The sequence below is a fragment of the Lichenostomus cassidix genome, chromosome 13 (genome assembly GCF_008360975.1).
Source record: "Lichenostomus cassidix isolate B80296 chromosome 13, HeHo_3.0, whole genome shotgun sequence".
In the NCBI taxonomy this organism is placed as follows: Eukaryota; Metazoa; Chordata; class Aves; order Passeriformes; family Meliphagidae; genus Lichenostomus; species Lichenostomus cassidix.
Window position 1 is genome coordinate 16,509,126 of NC_139494.1, and position 17,896 is coordinate 16,527,021.

General features: G+C 53.5%; 1 protein-coding gene and 1 long non-coding RNA gene across 3 annotated transcripts; one reads left to right on the top strand and one right to left on the bottom strand.

Annotated features, from left to right (window-relative positions):
* The first annotated feature begins 252 nt into the window (after positions 1 to 252).
* On the top strand, positions 253 to 2,851 carry DUSP1 (dual specificity phosphatase 1). 2 transcript variants are annotated; one of them, XM_085074001.1, is made up of 4 exons: positions 255 to 707; positions 813 to 961; positions 1,052 to 1,271; positions 1,776 to 2,851. In XM_085074001.1, the coding sequence occupies exons 1-4, from the start codon at positions 338 to 340 to the stop codon at positions 2,144 to 2,146; spliced, it is 1,110 nt and encodes a 369-aa protein (XP_084930127.1). In that variant the 5' UTR covers positions 255 to 337; the 3' UTR covers positions 2,147 to 2,851. The 2 variants fall into 2 exon arrangements, with proteins under 2 accessions (XP_084930126.1, XP_084930127.1); XM_085074000.1 differs by having other exon boundaries at positions 253 to 961.
* A 5,552-nt stretch (positions 2,852 to 8,403) lies between these two features.
* LOC146431396 (uncharacterized) lies at positions 8,404 to 11,175 on the bottom strand. The gene is made up of 2 exons (XR_014854944.1): positions 9,834 to 11,175; positions 8,404 to 9,720 (listed from the first exon to the last, which is right to left on the bottom strand). It is a non-coding gene; the product is annotated as an uncharacterized LOC146431396 (long non-coding RNA).
* Positions 11,176 to 17,896: the final 6,721 nt, after the last annotated feature.

Below are 17,896 nucleotides of genomic sequence, written 5' to 3' on the forward strand. Positions count from 1 at the left end.
TACGGGTGTCCATACGGGGCACACACACACTCGCACACACCCGCGCGCGTCCCCGTGTCCCCTCGGGCTCGCGCGCGCGCTCCCCGGCCGCCCCGCGGCGGATGACGTCACAGCGGCGGGGCCGGGCGCGCCCGCGGTGGCGCGCGGCCAGGCTGACGTCACCCATGGCGGCGGCCCCGCCCCCCGCTGCCCCACGTGACGCGGCTCCATTGAGAAAACGCCGTCCCGCCGGCGCGGCCCCCATATAAGGCGGGAGCGGCGGAGCGCGGCCGGGACAGCGGGACACTCGGGGACAGCGGCACCTCTGCACACACCGCCCTGCCCTCCCAGCCCGGCCATGGTGAACCTGCGGGTGTGCGCGCTGGAGTGCGAGGCGCTGCGGGGGCTGCTGCAGGAGCGCAGCGCGCAGTGCCTCGTCCTCGACTGCCGCTCCTTCTTCTCCTTCAACGCCGCGCACATCCGCGGCTCCTGCAACGTCCGCCTGAGCACCATCGTGCGGCGCCGCGCCAAGGGCGCGCTGGCTCTGGAGCACGTCGTGCCCAACGAGGAGCTGCGCGCCCGCCTGCGCCAGGGGCACTTCCACACCGTGGTGCTGCTGGACGAGCGCAGCGCCGACCTGGAGATGCCCAAGCGCGACAGCACCATGCTGCTGGCGCTCGGCACCCTCTGCAGGGAGGCCCGCGGCGCCCGCATCTGCTTCCTGAAGGGTGAGTGGCCGCGGAGGGCTCGGGGGCGCCGGGCCGAGCTGCCCCGCCGTGCCCGCGGCCGTGCGGCGCTCACCCCGCGCCCCTCTCTCCGCTCTGCCCCCGCAGGAGGTTACGAAGCCTTCTCGTCCGCCTGCTCCGAGCTCTGCACCAAGCCGGCCGCCCCCGCCGGGCTCAGCCTGCCCCTGAGCGCCAGCCCCGCGCCCGGCAGCGCCGATTCGAGCTGCAGCTCCTGCGGGACCCCGCTGTACGACCAGGTGAGCGCCGGGGGGAGCGAGCGGGGAGCGGCGCGGGCGATGCGCGGAGCACCGGGCGGGGGTAACCCGCGCTGTTCCTCTCTGTTGCAGGGCGGGCCCGTGGAAATCCTGCCGTTCCTGTACCTGGGAAGCGCCTATCACGCCTCCCGCAAGGACATGCTGGACGCCTTGGGCATCACGGCGTTAATCAACGTCTCGGCCAACTGCCCCAATCACTTCGAAGGGCACTACCAGTATAAAAGTATCCCCGTGGAGGATAACCACAAGGCAGATATCAGCTCCTGGTTCAACGAGGCGATCGATTTCATCGGTAAATGAGCTCTTCTTTATAGTCTGTGCTTTTTCTGGGTTAGCGTCCCCCGGGAAGTGGTTTTTGGCATGGTTTTCCCCCAGTAAAAACTACATTTGTGACCGGGGAATCACATTCCACTGGGAAGATACACTCGGGGAACATTTCCATTAATTTAATTCCACTCACAGGCATAATCTTAGCTTCGTAAAGCTGCTTGCAATCTTGATTCAAGAGGCGCTGGTCTTGCAGAAAAGAGTGAATTTAAGCGGATCAGAATTAAAGTAATCTTGCAAGACTGCTAAAGTGACCTGGAGGAGCTATTAGTATAATTGGAATTGGAGCCCAGAGTGAAAATAGCTGCTTTCCTCAGGACAAAGAGTCCCTTTGTCTCAAAAGCTCCGGGTGCACCTCTTAGGCTAAGGAAGGGATGGATTAAAGAAATGTAAAACAGCAGCCCGTGCTTTTTCCCACCTCTGTAAGCAGTGGGACTGGTTTGCTAAGCGAGTGCTTTGATTCTTTCAGACTCTGTGAAGAACGATGGAGGAAGGGTCTTTGTGCACTGCCAGGCTGGCATCTCCCGCTCAGCAACCATCTGCCTTGCTTATCTCATGAGGACCAACAGAGTCAAGCTGGACGAAGCCTTCGAGTTTGTCAAGCAGAGGAGGAGCATCATCTCCCCGAATTTCAGCTTCATGGGGCAGCTGCTGCAGTTCGAGTCGCAGGTCCTTGCCCCCAACTGCTCGGCAGAAGCTGGCAGCCCCGCCATGGCAGTGTTGGACAGGGGGGCATCGACCACCACCGTCTTCAACTTCCCCGTCTCCATCCCAGTTCACACCACGTCCAGCGCTTTGAACTACCTTCAGAGCCCCATCACTACTTCTCCCAGCTGCTGAAAAAAAGCGGGTGAAAGATGTGGCCCAGGACTCAGACTTGCTGTCTCAGAAGTGCAATAACCACAGGGACAGTGTCACCAGTCACTTGTGTTTTTGTGGGGAGTCGTTCGTGTGTCCCAGAACGGTGTTGGAAACGGAGAGGAGCTCACCCAATGCCAGAGCAACCAGGTGTTTCTGACTTGTCAAGCCAATACCTGGATGTCTGCACAGAGATCAAAGGACACTGGCTCTTCCTGAGCTGTCCCTCCTTGTCTTCTGTCTGTCCCAAGCCTGCTCCATGTTTAGTAGCATGCTAACCAGTATTCCCATTCCTGGACACTTTGAGCAACACTGATGCTGTCCCCTTTTATATGACAGTCCTATTTATTTATTTTTACATTAGTGCATTGTTGTCGGGGTTTTTTGTTTTGGGTTTTTTTTTTTGGCCTTCACCAACGTAAAAGTTTCATTTCTAGAGAAACCAAATACCTCAGTATTTTTTGGTACTATAATCCTGTGTGTGTATATCTGTCAGCTCTTCTTGTTTCCCAAGCACTGACATGAAAGCACCAGGCGAGTGCTTTTTTTTTTGAGTTGCCAAGGGTTGTATGTTTGCTGATTTATTTATGATGTGAAATAATATATTTCTTCTTACGAAGACATAGTTTTGTTACATGATTATAACTTTTTTTATACAAACGGAATAAATTATGATATTTCTATTCACCTGGATTACATATTCTTTAAAATACTGCATTTCACAGTCCCAAAACTCACGTGGAAGCTCCCTGGGTGAAGAGCTGTAATTTTCAACTCTGCTGGCCTCGGGTCTTGACTGAGAAAAATGGGTTTAAACAACGTAATTGACTAGAAACTGCTGCAGGTTCTTAACCTGAGCTTTTCTTTGTCCCCATGTAATTGTGTGCAGTGGCAGTGAGCCAAGGCTGGTTTCTCAGCTGGGAGTGGATTTGGCTGCCCTGATGGCTGTAACAGTTTGAATCAGCTGAGACTTGGGCACTGGGCTACACTGAATTTAAAATAGTCCTTCTCCTAAGAAGGAGGAATAAGCTTCCTTATTCCTTATTTACTTTTAATGTTTGAAAGGTTAAGTCTAAAAATTCACCTACAGATCTCTAAGGCTTGGCACAAACCCACCAAGTTTCCTTTTTCTGTCCCACCTCCTTAAATCCTTTTTGTAACTCAAACTGCCTCTGATGCCTGGAGTGAGGTATTTGGCTGGCTGGGCTATCCCTGTAAACAAATCAGGGCATGACAAGGGATCAAGTAACTAGCAACTCACCGATTTTCTTACCCAGACCCAAATAAATTCTTTCCTGCTGGAGATTATCACCGGAGTGACTTGGATCTGGTGTTTCTGTTGGGCAAAGAGGAGAGTTGATGTGTAGCACAGCAAAAGGCAGGGCTGGAGCTGCAGGGTTAATGCTGGGCTCTGGGACTGAGCTGCACCTCTCCATGGGCTCTGTGGGGCAGGGCAGCATCCCTGCTGCAGCATCCCTTCCCAGGGCAGCTGATGGGTGTGAGATGCAGCTGGAAGCTTGATTTCCCAGGCAGGGTAATGCTGGTACCAGGGAGAGGGATGCTGAGGAAGCAGGAGGGCTCTGGGTTTCCCATATTCACAAGAGAGCCACCAGTCCTTGGCTATCTGATATTCATAGAGCCAGATCCAACTTCTGCCACGTCAAAAACGGTTTTGCTCAGGCACACACAGCAGATTATGACTGTCAAATCAAGGAATTTTAGCAGCTGTGATCTCAAGTTTACAGGCAAAGATTTCTGTGAGCATAAAGCAGTTGTGCTCTCATTGTGTAACAAGACGAGCAAAGCACCACAAACTCCTGCAGCAATCCTGCAAGTCACCTGGGGTATTAACGGTGCTAAAATCCAGGCCTCTCCTCCTGGGAGAAGGTGCCCTTGAAGGACAGGATGATGCACTGCTGCCTCTGAAGTTCTTCCACGTGAGCTGCCCCTCGGAAGCAGCTCTGCCGTCAGCGCCGCGTCAGCCGCCACCGACTTTCAACCTGACACCGAGGGAGGGAGAAAAACGGAGCAGCTGAAAGGAGGAGAGATCCCTGGGCACTGAGAAATGAACTTAGAAAGTCTGATTTTCCTGAACCTCAAAGTGAATATCCTCCACGAAACCTGTCCCGTGCTGCAAGTCCTGCAAAACCCCTTTGCTCATGGAAAATCCCTTGGTGTGTTGAACCTGCCGTTGCTGTCCTGATTAAGTATGCAAGGCTGTCTCTGGATACGGGAGCCTTTTTACACCTGCAGTAAAGGGTGGAACAAACTTTCACCTTCAAAGCAAAGCAGAGCTTGTTCAGTGGAAAAATACAACCTTGGCAGCCCTGGCCATGCAACTGATAATAATAATAAAAAAAAAAAAATCCTGCCTGTTAATCGCAATTCAAACAGCAATCCGCTCCCTGTCAGCCGCGGGAGCTTGTTTATGTGTTTCTTGGAACAATAAAACTCATTACCTGGCAGCAGATCAGCTTTTATAACCTAAGCAGGCACCTGACAGAGGGGTGCAGATAGAGCTGCTTCAGCACAAAGCCTGCTGTGAGCAGCCAGCCAGGGCAGCAGGGCTGAGCTGCCAGCCAGCGAGCAAGCCGCACCTCCAGCTCTGACATCCGATGCCCTTTTCCAAGTCTTTATCGGGATTCTTCTGCTATTCCCTGTAACCCGACTCTGACGCTGCCCAGAGTCTCAGACTCCTGCAAACTTGTGGATCGGATCGCTCCCAGATCCCAAATTGCTCCCGGTGCCAACACTGGGAGGACAAGCAGGGAAGAGAGAGCAGAGTGAGACTGCCAAATGTCACCTCAGTGGGACAGTTTTGGGGAGATGGATGGGGTCAGCTGGAGCAGGATGGCTGGCAAGGTGTGGGGCAGAGCAGGAGGATGCTTTGGTGGTACAGCTGGGCTTAACTTCGTGGAAGAATCTTTACTTCTCACTCGTTTATTCTCCCAGCTCTGCTGCTTTGTTTGATCGGAATATCGAGCACACAGTTCACCGTGGTTTGGGGATTTAAACTCCCATTTAAACACGAGCTGGCTGCCCCTCTGTGCTAGCAGGACTCGGCTGAGCCCATCCCCTGCTATCCAACCCCAGAACCCTGGCAGGCAGCAGGCGTGTGTGGGGCTCTCAGTTTATATAAACCCGCAGCTCTCCAGTTGCATACATCCCCATGGAAACCACGAGGAGTTTCCCCTCGCTGAGGACGGCGCTAACATCACTTCCTGCTGCTGACAAACCAATTTGTCACGAAGTGATAAAAAGGCATGGTTGGTGTTTGCAGGAACTGGCTCCGGGCTTTGTTCCTCCCAAGCCAGAGGCTGCTCACCCACCCCGAAGGCAAACAATGGCCATTGTGTGCCGGGCAGAGCAGGGATGGGGACACACACATCAGGTCCCCAGAGTGCCACAGCAAGGACACTGACACCCCAAAAGTCACACAGATCACTCAGCACAGCACCCACGATGTGTCCCCACAGCCCAGAGGTGTCCCTAGCCAGCCCACACGGGGACACAGCTCAGAACCCTGTGTAATCCCCCCAGCAAGATGCCATACCCAGGGGACACAGCCTACCCATTATCACACGACAAGCAGACCCAGAGCTCCAGATTAGACGTGTCTTGGGTAATCCCCTTGTCTCAAAGCTTTTGCCTTTTGTAATCAGCGCGGCAGAGGTGCAGGGTGTACTCAGGCTTAGGGACTATCCTGAATTAGTCACCCCCAGGATCAGACTCGCAGGGCCACAAGGATGTGTGATGCCATTACGCCGAAAAAAAAAGAACATTTCATCCAGATCACACGCAGGCAAATCTCGTTGGCCCGGTTACCACCTGGGTTTTTTTCCTCTGCCTGGCTCCAGGGTAGCAGAAAGGGCACTGAGAGTTGCTTGGAGGTGGTGTTTAAATGCAGCCCAGTCCCCAGCTCCACAAAGTCACAGTAGGATGGGGAAGGAGAAAAGGTTGTGGTGTGTGACTGTCACAGTGTGGTGAGAAATCACGACGCCTCAAACCCCATCCAACCCTCTTTCTTATCCTTTTGCTGCTCCAGCAGCACTGTCTGTGACAGACCCACTGCAGCCAGACTCTGCTCAAGGCTTTGGCTTCCCCAAATCTAAGCTAAAACAGGCTCAAATCCACTCATGCCGAAAGAACAAATTAGCTCCGAGGTTTGTGCTGAGTGGGGCTTCCCACTCCTCTCTGTTTAGAGCCAGAGGGCACAGCTGATGGGAATTGGCAATCCTGGAGTGGCTCAGCCCAGGTGGGCTCTGTTAGCACCCGTGAAGGGTGTGAGAGGCTAGGTGGGACCAAGGTATTAAAGGAGAGAGTGGGGAGAAGGAGAATTTTCTGGCGTTGCTGTGAGGATTTGGACCTGGCTGAGGCTGTGGCCATGAGATCCTGAGCACAACCTCCAAGGGATGAACGCAGGTACCTGAGGGGAAGCAGCTGAGTTGCTCTGCTGCTGGGGTGGGTGAAGAATTCCTGGTTTTCAGAGCTGTTTCCCATTTTGGAAGTGCAGTTGTACAAACCTGAGCCTGTCCTGCCAAGGTCCCACCTGGACCTGATGCTCTGAGTCCAGCACGGAGCTAGCTGGCTCTGTTAATGTAAGAAAAGTGCCCAAAACCAGGGCAGAAATCTTTGTTCTTTGTCCTTCCATGCTGTGGGCAGCCTGTCCTCCAGGTGTGGGTTTAGTTTTTCCCCTCTCCATGAGAGTTTTCATTCCCAGGGGTCAGTGGCTGCCCTGTGTGGCTGCTGTCCCCCCTGGCAGTGCCAGGCTGGCTGTGCTGAGCCCCAAGCCATGAGCTGAGGGTGTCTGAGAGCCCCGGGAGCTCGGGCTGGGGGTTTCCTGCGCGGGGTTCTCGAGCTGCAGCATTTGCATGCGTCGTTTCCTGCGATGAGTCGCGCTGGGCTTCCCCTGCAGCCCTGGCACAGGGAGGGCTGAGCTCACACAGCCTGGGCACTTCCAGCTCCCCTCGGCTGTGATGAGCTGCAGTTTGGAGTTTGGAGGTGTTTTGAGAGCTAAAAGAAAAACTACTGGTGGATGTTCTGTTTGTGGGAGCTGATAACAGCAGGCAGCTGGAACCCCATTAGGTCTCACCCAGGGTTTTTTTTGGTGCTCAGGCTGGGTGAGTCAGGGCTGTGAAGAGCAATAATTTCGTCAGCCAATTCATTCCAGTCTCCTCGCTCTCTACACCACGTTGGGGTTATCACAAGGGCCACAGAAAATGCTTCATTTCTCAACAAAGGGTTCAGTATGACACCAGTGCCACTCATTTCTGTACGTTTTCGTCCCTAAACTATAGGACGTGTTTAAAAATAAACCCCCAGAGGACTCTAATATGACGTAGTTACATTCTCACTCAGTAACCAGCTGGCTACAAATTAACAGGTTTTACTACACAATATATTTTTTCTGAATTACAGTCTGTCTCAGAGCCAAAGGTAACTCCCACCTGTACTAAAATAATAAACTACAGTGTCATTTTTAGAGTTCTAATTTCTGATATAATTTAATTTTATTTGAAAAGAGGTTTTTTTTTTGTTCTCCAGCAGTTGTGGTAGAGATGGCTAATGAAGGTTTGTTTTCAGGACTTTTACACACTGGAAAAAGGTGGTTTATTTTCAGTATATTCTCAAAATTCTTGTCAAAATAGGATCGATGGTAAAATTTTCACACATCAGTATTTTGTTCTTCTTTCAAATCTTGTTAAGGTTTTGTTAATGAGCAGCTGGGTCATAGCACCATGTGGTTTTAATGGCAGGTTTTTCTAATTTAGGGAGGATCTAAACTGCGGATGTGCATTAACTCTAATAGTCTGCTCTGATACTCTGTGACCAGCTGGTAACTTCTATCCTTCCTTGTCTTCTGCTATGATATCTTGACGATTGCAGAGATGTATTTCAGGGATTTTTGGGTGACAAGGATCTTAAAAATTACACCAATTGTTTGCAGTGCCCAGTGCATGTACAATCTTCTCTCTGTGAGCAGGGACAGCGCCCAGGGAATGGCTGGAGCTGTGTCAGGGGTTGGGATATCAGGAAAAGGTTGTTCCCCAGAGGGTGCTGGCACTGCCCAGGGAATGGGCACAGCCTGAGGCTGCCAGAGCTCCAGGAGTGTTTGGGCAGCACTGCCAGGGATGCACAGGGTGGGATTGTTGGGTGTTTGTGCAGTGCCAGGAGCTGGATGGATGATCCTGTGGGTCCTTTCTGACCTAGGATATTCTGTATATTTAATTATATAAATGAAATAATGTATATATTATTTATTCATTATAATTAAATCGATAATTCATGTGTAAGAATCCGTCTCGCATACAAAACACAGGACAGAAAGATGTGAACTCTGCTGCTTTTCAGTGATTTGAAGTGCCCAGCGCTTGTTCCCATTAGCCAGGGACACTGTTGATAGAAACAAATGGCATAAACTCCGTGGCTGGTGCGTCTTTCTATTTTAATCCCTCCAGTGCTGCTTTCAATGTTACATTACAGGATGTTTTCTTGGTCTTTGTTGTTAAAACAAAGCCATGAGTCCCACACGTGTCTGCTGCGATAGCATCAGCTGTGAACTCGGGCTGTGTCTGGGCACATGTGGCATTTCCCCTGTGTCACTGGGCTCTGCTGGGTGACAGAAGAATAGAAGAATTTCTTCTTATACAGAAGAAATTGTTCCCTGGGAGGGTGGGGAGGCCCTGGAATAGAATTCCCAGAGAAGCTGTGCTGCCCCTGGATCCCTGGCAGTGTCCAAGGCCAGGCTGGACAGAGCTTGGAGCAACCTGGGACAGTGGAAGGTGTCCCTGCACATGGCAAGGGGTGGAATGAGATTATTTTTAAGATCCCTTCCAACCCAGGCCATTCAATTCTCCTGTAACCATGTCTGTGATGGCCTCTGCTCCCACTCCCAGGTCTAGGTGGGTCACACCTCGAGGTGACCCCTGGAAACCCCTCGAGGTGACCTCTGGAAACACCTCTAGTCCTCACTGCTGGCTAAGAATGAGGAACCCAACATCTCAGGGCTTCCCAAGGTGCACTAATGGAACTGCAGCACCCACTGAGATTAGCACAGGGCGAGAGGAACATCCAAGTGGTCACAGCTGAAGCTTGGTGGCTGCTGGAGCTCGGCTGGAGCCTCTGTTGCGTCAGGAGGAGCCGAAGGATTTCTGGCTGCCCCGGGAGCTGTGCGAGGAGCCAGCTGAACAGCGGGATCGAACAATAGTTCCCACCCTTTCCTACTGACGGGGAGGAACACAAGGGAACAAAGCTGTGTGCAAGGAGAAAAAAAAAAATCCCTTCGGTCTTTCTTTCTTCCGCTCTTCCGACTCCGTTAGGAGATTTTCCTCCCTCAGCGAGCCGGCAGACATCTCAGCACCGAGCAGCCCCCAAATTTCAGCACCTTTCCTCGTTTCTCTTGATCCTCTACACGCCTGTCCGCAGGCGCCAGCGAGGATGGGTGTTTATAACTCCTTTTGTTCCTCTGTTTACAGCTTCCCTTCCAGCCTTTCGGGGACGGCTGACGTCAGGATGCTCCATTTGGGCTCCTCCGTGCTTTTATCTGGTGTTAATGCCTTCCATGAGCCGCAGGAATGCGCAGCGTGGGGAGAAGGGTCCCGGGGAGGGCAGGAGGGAGCCCGCAGCGCTCTGTCGGGCATAGCACCCCGCTGGCCACCCCGCTGGCCACCCCGGCACCAATCGGTCGTGCTGGGGAGCACCATGGTCATTTATGGCCTTGCGAGGGGAGGATCTGCCCGCTGGCCCCGCGGCTGGCTGTCCTGGCAGCTGGCACAGCCCTGCGTGGCACCGCCGGGGCTATTTTTAAGGCGCCCGGGATGCATCCCAAGTATAGCGCGCTCTATTCCTGGTGCAAAATGATCTTCCTGGGTGGGGGGAGCGCGGAGATTTTTTTTTTTTTTTTTTTTTTTGGTGTGAAACTCACGGGTTTGGAGGCAGGGAGAGTGAGGAACAGCTGGGCACAGCTGGAGGAGAGGCACGAGAAGAAGCAGAGAGAGGTGGTGGCTGCGAAGGTCTCGCCCGCAGGGACAGCTCTGCTCTCCAGAGCTCCTTGCCAACGCTTTGCTCATGGATGAGGAATCAGAAAGGCCTGGCTTTGGTTTACAGCTGGGGTTTGTTGAGGACGCTGGAGGGCTTTGCGTTTGTTTGAAAAGGGCTGCTGGGGAAGTTTGAGATGCCGAAACATTTAACGAGGCAGCGAGGGATGCTAAATGCGGGGCTGTAAATCGCTGGTCGCTCTCACCAATTTTGGACCCGTTTCTCACTCCTGATCGACCAGATCTCAGGAGGAGCAGAATGCCATTTGTCCACCAGGGCTTAAAGGAATTCCTAAAAAGAATCAATCGAAAGGAGTTGTTGGTTTACTGCATGCCTTGTAGTGATACCGAGAGGCTCTGAACAGCACCGCAGGCTGCGTTACAGAGGGGATGTCACATTCCTGGGGTAGCAAAGGGAAAGCTCTGCTCCTGCCTCCAGCAGCCAATTTCCATTCAGCAACACAGTTTAACCCTTGGAGAGGAGCTGCAAATTCTCCATTGTTGTGTCCTTCCCAGCGTGACATAAGCGGAGATAAAATATCACCATGTCAGGAGTGGCACCAGTTGCTCTGAGCTGTTCATCTTTCAGCCTGGCTTTCTACCAAATCGCCCATCCTGGATGATCCTAGAGGTCTCAATTTCCCCATCCTCCTCCTCCCCTCTAAGCCAGTAAGGGGTGTCTCTAAGTTACCTAAAGAGATGAGAAATGGCTTTGCAAGGAGTGTGGTGGCAGCTGAGCTGCCACTTGTCCCAGCCAGAGACACAGGGTGGTGTTTGCAGAGGGGCTCTGCTGTTTGTCCCGTTGCCTGGTGGCTGTTGTGATCTGTTTATCCTCTTCCTGAGCGCTAGGAATTGCTGTTCCCTCGTGCTGCAGAGTTCAGGCGAGGTGCTGGAGCTCACTGGCTATAAAGAGTGGTGGCCCAGCTGCTGTGCTGAGCACTCTGCGGGAGCAGCTTTGCATCCAGGGGTCCCCTGTGTCCCCTGAGGGCTCTTCTTCCAGGTAACAAGTGACATGGGACAATAGGAAATGGCCACAGGCTGGGCCAGGGGAGGTTCAGCTTGGACAGCAGCAGGAATTTCTCCATGGAAAGGGTGCTCAGGCCTTGGCAGGAGCTGCCCAGGGAGGTTTGGAGTGCTCATCCCTGGAGGTGGCACTGAGTGCTCTGGGCTGGGGACAAGGTGGGGATTGGTCACAGGCTGGGCTCAGCAACCTTGGAGATATTTTCCAAGCTCAGTGATGCTGGGATTCTGCTCACTGCCTGCACAGGAGCTCTTTGCTGGCACATTCGGATGTGTGGATCCATGCATTTCCTTCCTGTCCCCCATTTCCCCCCGTGAGGAGCTGTTTTATGGGGCTGAGCACACAGCATCCCCTCCGGAGCAGCCTGGAGCAGAGGGGCTGTGTGATCCTCCCTGCCTGACGCAGTGACGTGGGTGCTGCAGGAAGGAACAGCGAGTTCCTGAGGGGACATTCCTGCCATAGCTCCGCGGGGCCCTGTCCCCTCCCCGCTCCCCTCTCCAGAGGCTGTTCCTGAAAGCCCTTTCCATGGCACCTCGCCAGGCCCTATTCCTTTTCACACGCCAGGCTGGAAGCAAACCCCCCTCCCTGCCCCGGAGCCTTCATCCAGACACTTCTCCCGGCGGCTGTACTTTTCCAGAACGTCCAGGACTTTTCCAGAATATGCAGGACAGAGCCCACGGCTTCCTTGAGGAAGGCAGGAGGGAAGCACAGGCTGATGCTTGAACATGGGCTCCCCACAAGTAAAAGCAATCATCTCCTTCCTTCACCCCTCTTTCTGCTCCTTAATTGCTGATTAAGGTCTAATGAGTGCCCAGACATTGCTTTCATAGAAGTTACTTTAAAACTCTCTTCCTCGCTGCATTTTGCTCAGTTTTCTGCCTGCACACATTCTCCTTTTCGCAGCATTTTTCATTTACCTCCCAGGAACACAAATGATTTTTTTGGCCAGCAGTATTTCAGCACCTGTAGGACAGTCAGAGAGGGGACAGTGTGCTCATCCCCATCCCATCAGCCTCGTGGGACCAACTCTGCTTCTGCCAGCTCTGCACAGCACCAAGGTGATGAGGCTGATCTTGGCTTCTGGGTATTTCTGCCCTAGATAGCCACAGCCCCGAGCTGTCTGAGGGATTTTGACCCACACAACACACACCAGGTCCCTCCGAAATGCAGTGCTTGAGGCTGAAACTGAAAGTTCGGAGAGAATTAGTCACTGCTGTACCCTGGTAACGCTGGCAAAAACCAGCCTCAAACACGGCGCAGGCGAGGGTTTTGCAATCCCAGCAGCAGCAGCAGCAGCCCTGTGCCTCTCCTGACGCATGGGGAGCTGCTGGGGGGAGCAGCCCAGCCCCTTCCTCCTGCCCTGGGCATCCCACCGTGCTGGTGTGGGGTGATGAGGGTCTGGGGGCACAGCCCAGCTCCTCCTGTGCAGCAGGGCTGGCCAGTCTGGGGTTTGTGTTGTGTGTGCGCTTTGGGGAAGAGCAAACTCAGTCCCCACGGGGTGTCAGACTGCTGGGAATGTCTCCACTCACAGGGCTGCCAGCACCAGAGAATCCCAGAGTTGGTGAGGTTGGAAAATCCCTGTGAGGCCATTGAGCCCAGCCTGTGCCTGATCCCCACCTTGTCCCCAGCCCAGAGCACTCACTGCCACCTCCAGCCCTTCCTGGGACACTTGCAGGGATGGGGACTGCAAACCTCCCTGGGCAGCTCCTGCCAAGGCCTGAGCACCCTTTCCATGGAGAAATTCCTGCTGCTGTCCAAGCTGAGCCTCCCCTGGCCCAGCCTGAGGCTGTTCCCTCTCCTCCTGTCCCTGTTACCTGGGAGAAGAGCCCAAACCCCACCTTGCTACAACCTCATCTCAGCCTCAGCTTGGAGGGTGCAAAAATCCACTGGGGAAGTTTCTGAGCTCAGCTCCAACTGTTCTGGTGTCATCATTGGCCACAGCCTCCCTTGAAAAGTTTGAATCTCTTTGAAATGCAGAGCTGCTGCCTTGTTTCTCTCCTCTGCAGGGTTCTGGGGGAGCGAGGAGGGGGCTGTGGGGCAGGGGTGGCCCCACGCTGTCCCTGCAGTGCTGTAGGGCTGGTTTGGCTCCTTCCAGCCCCGCAGGGTTCACGTCAGTGCTGGCAGAGGGAGCCGTGCTGTGCTGTGCTTAACCACCGCAAAACATAGCAACGGCACAGCAGCGCTGGCAGCCGCGCAGAGGGAAAGAAATCACACCGAATCAACATGAAACAAAACCCAACGGGTTTTTCAGGCTTGCCTGGGCTTCACGGCGCTGAAAAAGGCAAAGCTTCCAGGAAATGGCTGAGGGCCTGTGAAGGGATTATTATGGATGCTGTGGAGAATCCCACCCCTTGCAGCAGGGAGGGTTTGAGGCTGTGCTGCTCTGGTCGGGGCACTCAGGGAGCCTCCCTGGCCCTGGAACTGGCTGTGCAGGCAGGGCAGGAGACTTGGTGCTGCTTGTCCTGCTCTGCCTGTCCTGCTCTGCCTGCTGCACCGCCAGCTCTGCCCTGGTCACTGCCTTTGGGCACGGCTTGGAGCTGCTGGGTGCTGATCTGCTGTCCCCCTCGAGCCCTCACAGGACTGAGGGGAGGAGTAGGGGGTGAGTTTCTGCCTCAGGAGAAGGTGACAATCGCAGAATGGTTGGGGTTGGAGGGATCTTAAAGCTCATCTCATTCCAGCTCTGCCCCTGTCACAGACAGGGACATCCTCACTAGACAAGGGGGCTCAGAGCTCCATCCAGCCTGGCCTTGAAGGAGGTTTCCAAGTCCTGGAATCCACTTCAGAAGAAGGGGCAAAGTTGCAGGGAGCAATGTGAACCCACATCTGGGTCACATCTGTCCCTGCAGGGCCCTGCTAGTTGTCTGTCTGGGATCCTGATCCCATCCTGAACTCAGGGAGCTCAGCAGGGGAGTCTGACCCACATCTGTAAGAGAAAGACAAGTCCCTGTGTGAGCAGACATCACCCTCCTAACCCCCAACCCTTCCTGGGTAGGACATTGTCTGCACCTCATGCCAGGCCCTGCCACCCCAGAGGTCCCAGTGCTCCTCCAGAGCATGGGAATTGGAATCAAAAGTGCAGAACAGGTCCTTGTCTTCCATGGCACAGGGAAGCTGATCATCCTCTGTACAACCTTCTGGGAGAAGCCTGAATGGTTTTAGGTGGCAGAGAAAAATGGGAGATGGAGAGTGGATGCAGATGGGTCAGGAAAGGCAACCCTCCCTGGATCCTCTGCTGTGGGTGGAAGAATTTGGCCAGGGAGGGAGGGAAGCAGAGACAGCTCTGGTGAGTCCAGGACTGAGCAGCTGATGCCATGCAGCAGGAGCTGAGGTTAATGCTCTCATCATTAGTAATAGAAAAAAAACCCAGGCAGCCCTTTAAGATCCTGCTTGCACAACTGAGCTCTTGACCCTCCTGGCCATACATTCCCAGGCTTGCTAAATGCTGCAGACACAGCCGAGTCCTCCTGGTGCTCCTGGGCTGACTGGACATTTCTAGCCTCCCCCTCTGGCTGCTGGTCTGGTATTTTGAAGCAGAGCAAAGGGGGAGGATGGATGGATGGATGGATCAGTTTTCCTTCTCTGCCTCCTCCCACATACCTTGGTCATGCTACCTCCAGCACTTCCCCTTCCCACACGAAGTGAGCTCTTGGCAGGTTACGTGTAGCCCACAGTGCTAATTTTATTTGCTGCTTGATCTTTTTTCTGGACTTTTCTGGCATTTGCTGGGAAAAGCAAGGCCCCTTCCTCAGCGCTGGGGGAGGTTTGTCCCAGCTGTGCTGTGTCTGTGTCACTTTTGTCACCGAAGAGCTCTTGGAGCTCTGTGTTTCCAGGACGCTGGGAAACAGCTTGGACAACTCAAGGCTTTCCCAGTGAAAGCCTGGATGCAAATCCAGGCTGCAGAGAGAAGCAGGGAGGAGAAAAGCAGGTTCTGACTCACTGACCTGCACCTCCAGAGCCACGATGGGACATTAACCAGCCATCTGGAGCCTGTTGGAGAAGGAAAAAACAACCCAGGTGGCTTTTTTCAACCAAAATTCTGCCACCTGGGGAGGAAACCTCAGCCATGCTGGTGTGAAGGGTGTCTGTGAGTCCCAGCAAGGTCCTGCTGAGTGGCCAGGGGACACACCTGGGCTGGCAGTAAACACGATGTCACTCGGGGAGACGTTGCGTCAGCGCAGAAGTGCCGCTGATCTCAGGCTCTTATTCACTCTGCAGTCACTGCTGCTGCACAACCTGCTGGGCTTTATCAGGGAGCTGAGCCTCCAGCACCTCTGCACAAAAGAAAGAGGGGACTGAGTCATGAGGTAACCTGTTAAAAATCAGCCAGGAGTCAATGGAGGAGAGAGAGGGATGGAAAGAAGTCAGGCTCAGGTCGCTTGAGTAACCCTGCCAAGCCCCAGGCACCAAATGTCAGTGCTTTTATCAGCTTCCACTCACTCTGAAATATCCCTCAGCACATTTTCCACCATTTGTTTCCATTTGAAAGGACAGTCCACTAAGTCCTGTGACTTCTGGGAGTGATGGAGTGACTCATGCTAAGCCAAAGCAGAAGTTGCTCTCTGACACCTCCCACATCTGGACTTCCAGCCCCATGTCAAACTGCTGCTGCCCCTTCTAGTGTAAAGAGAAGGGCTTTCAGCCCCTGAAAGCTGCACCACCACTGCATTCTTACATGGCCCTGAGAGATGTGTATTATATGGTAAACAACATATTTTCTAGGTATGATGAGAAAATGCCATACCTGGATTTTCAGTCTGGTGGAAAGGTGGGTGAGAACCTCCTGAAGTGTGATTGAACTTGTGGTAACAAGAGTCGCAATCAGAGACATTCATCTTGTCCAGCTTTGCTGTCACATTAGCCAAGTTTTTTTTTTTTTAATTATTTTTAGTTTCCTTCTCATATGACAACCTCTAAAATAGCTGTGGCAAAATGAGTAAATAAATAGCTGCCAGGAGTTTAAGTAGGGCTACCTTGCTCATTGTGTTCTCTGGAAGGATCTTTTTCCTACACAGAAATCTTTTTCCAGGCTGAATTTAAGGAACTGGGACACTCATCTGTGAATTCCTGCATATTGTGAGGCTGTGGGGAGCTGCCAGAGAGGTTTTTTGTGGGTGAGGGAATTGGATGGATGGGTGCAAAGAGAGTGCCCAGAGTCCTCAGGGACACTGTCTGCATCCATGGAATATGAAATTCCCAGGCCAGAAATGGGCATGTCCAGCCTTGAATGAGCTCTGGGGTGAGAAGGAACATAAGAACATCACCCCAACATTTATTGCTCAGCCCAATAAATCCCAGAGCTGTGCTTGGGAGGTGTCAGGTGCTGCTTCATTAACCGTGTCTAATTACAGCCTGTTCCGTGGGTCTGTATGCCACCTGCTGGGGTGGCTTGGGGACTCTCTGGGGGACAAAACCCGGGGACTAGGGTGGGGGACTGCCGGTGACCTCATGGCATTTCATGTGGCCTTGCAGACGTGTGGGTTTTGGCTCGTTTTCTTCTTTTGGTTTTCCGTGCTCTTATCGGATGACATTTAGGTGTGTGTGGAGCTGCCAGCCGTGTCTGACAGGTCTGCCGTGGCCTCGGCAGGGACTCTGTGCCCTCCCTGCCCACTCCCGTGCTGGGGAAGGTTGTTCACAGCAGGCAGGTGAGGATGTCAGCTCGATGTCACCTCCCTCCTGCAGGGTCCGTGGTTACTCCAGAGAGATTCTCTGTATTAAAATATTTCCCTGAGATTTTGTTCTGCCATCTTGCAGAACACTCTAATGACATGAAAGCCTTCAGCTTTGCCTGGGGAAGGCCCTGCAGTAGCTCGCTGGAAGGATGTTATCCCTTTTCGGCTGTCTTGACATGGTTTTTGTGCAGCCAGAGCATCGCGATTCCCTTCCAGAGGCGAATGGAGGTACCGGCAGGGCTGGGCTGTGCCTGGAGCCACCAGAACTCTCCACGAACTGCTTGCCACCAGCTAAACCGAGGGAAAAACTCCTCCACTCGTCCCACAGTGCTCGCCAGGACCATTTTCGTGAAAACCAAGCCTGTCCCGCTGAGCCCGGGCAGCGCTGCTGTGCCGCTGCGGGACGGGCGGTTTGTAGGGAGAAGCTCCCCTCTAGCGGGGAATGGCAGCAGCATCGCTGCCGGAGAGGAGAGAGGCTGGAAAACCCTGGGGAAAGAACCTGGGGATGCTGTGAGAGCGGCTGAACGGGAGCCAGCAGCCAGGGGGTCAGGCTGTGCTGCAGGGAACAGGGACAGGAGGAGAGGGAACAGCCTCAGGCTGGGCCAGGGGAGGCTCAGCTTGGCCAGCAGCAGGAATTTCTCCATGGAAAGGGTGCTCAGGCCTTGGCAGGAGCTGCCCAGGGAGGTTTGGAGTCCCCATCCCTGGAGGTGTCCAAGGAAGGGCTGGAGGTGGCACTCGGTGCCACTCAGGGTTGGGGACAAGGTGGGGATTTGGCACAGCTTGGACTCGATGATCTTAGTGAGGTTTTTCCAACCTCTGTGGTTCTGTGAAATTCAAAGCTGAGGTATTTATTGTATCTCTGCAAAACCATCACGAGGGGCTCCATACCTGATTACATTTCCTGTAATGACAGTGCTGATGATGCAATTGAGTTGTCCACTCCCTGTTTATAACTGTGTTTTCACAGCATTAATTTTCCTAACAATAATTGCCTGTTTAATTCCCA

Excerpts from the sequence above, each read along its gene's own strand:
- DUSP1 (XM_085074000.1), top strand. The coding sequence starts at position 338 with ATGGTGAACCTGCGGGTGTGCGCGCTGGAGTGCGAGGCGCTGCGGGGG. Across the intron at positions 962-1,051 it reads GGACCCCGCTGTACGACCAG|GGCGGGCCCGTGGAAATCCT; the intron begins GTGAGCGCCGGG and ends TCTCTGTTGCAG. Across the intron at positions 1,272-1,775 it reads CGAGGCGATCGATTTCATCG|ACTCTGTGAAGAACGATGGA; the intron begins GTAAATGAGCTC and ends TGATTCTTTCAG.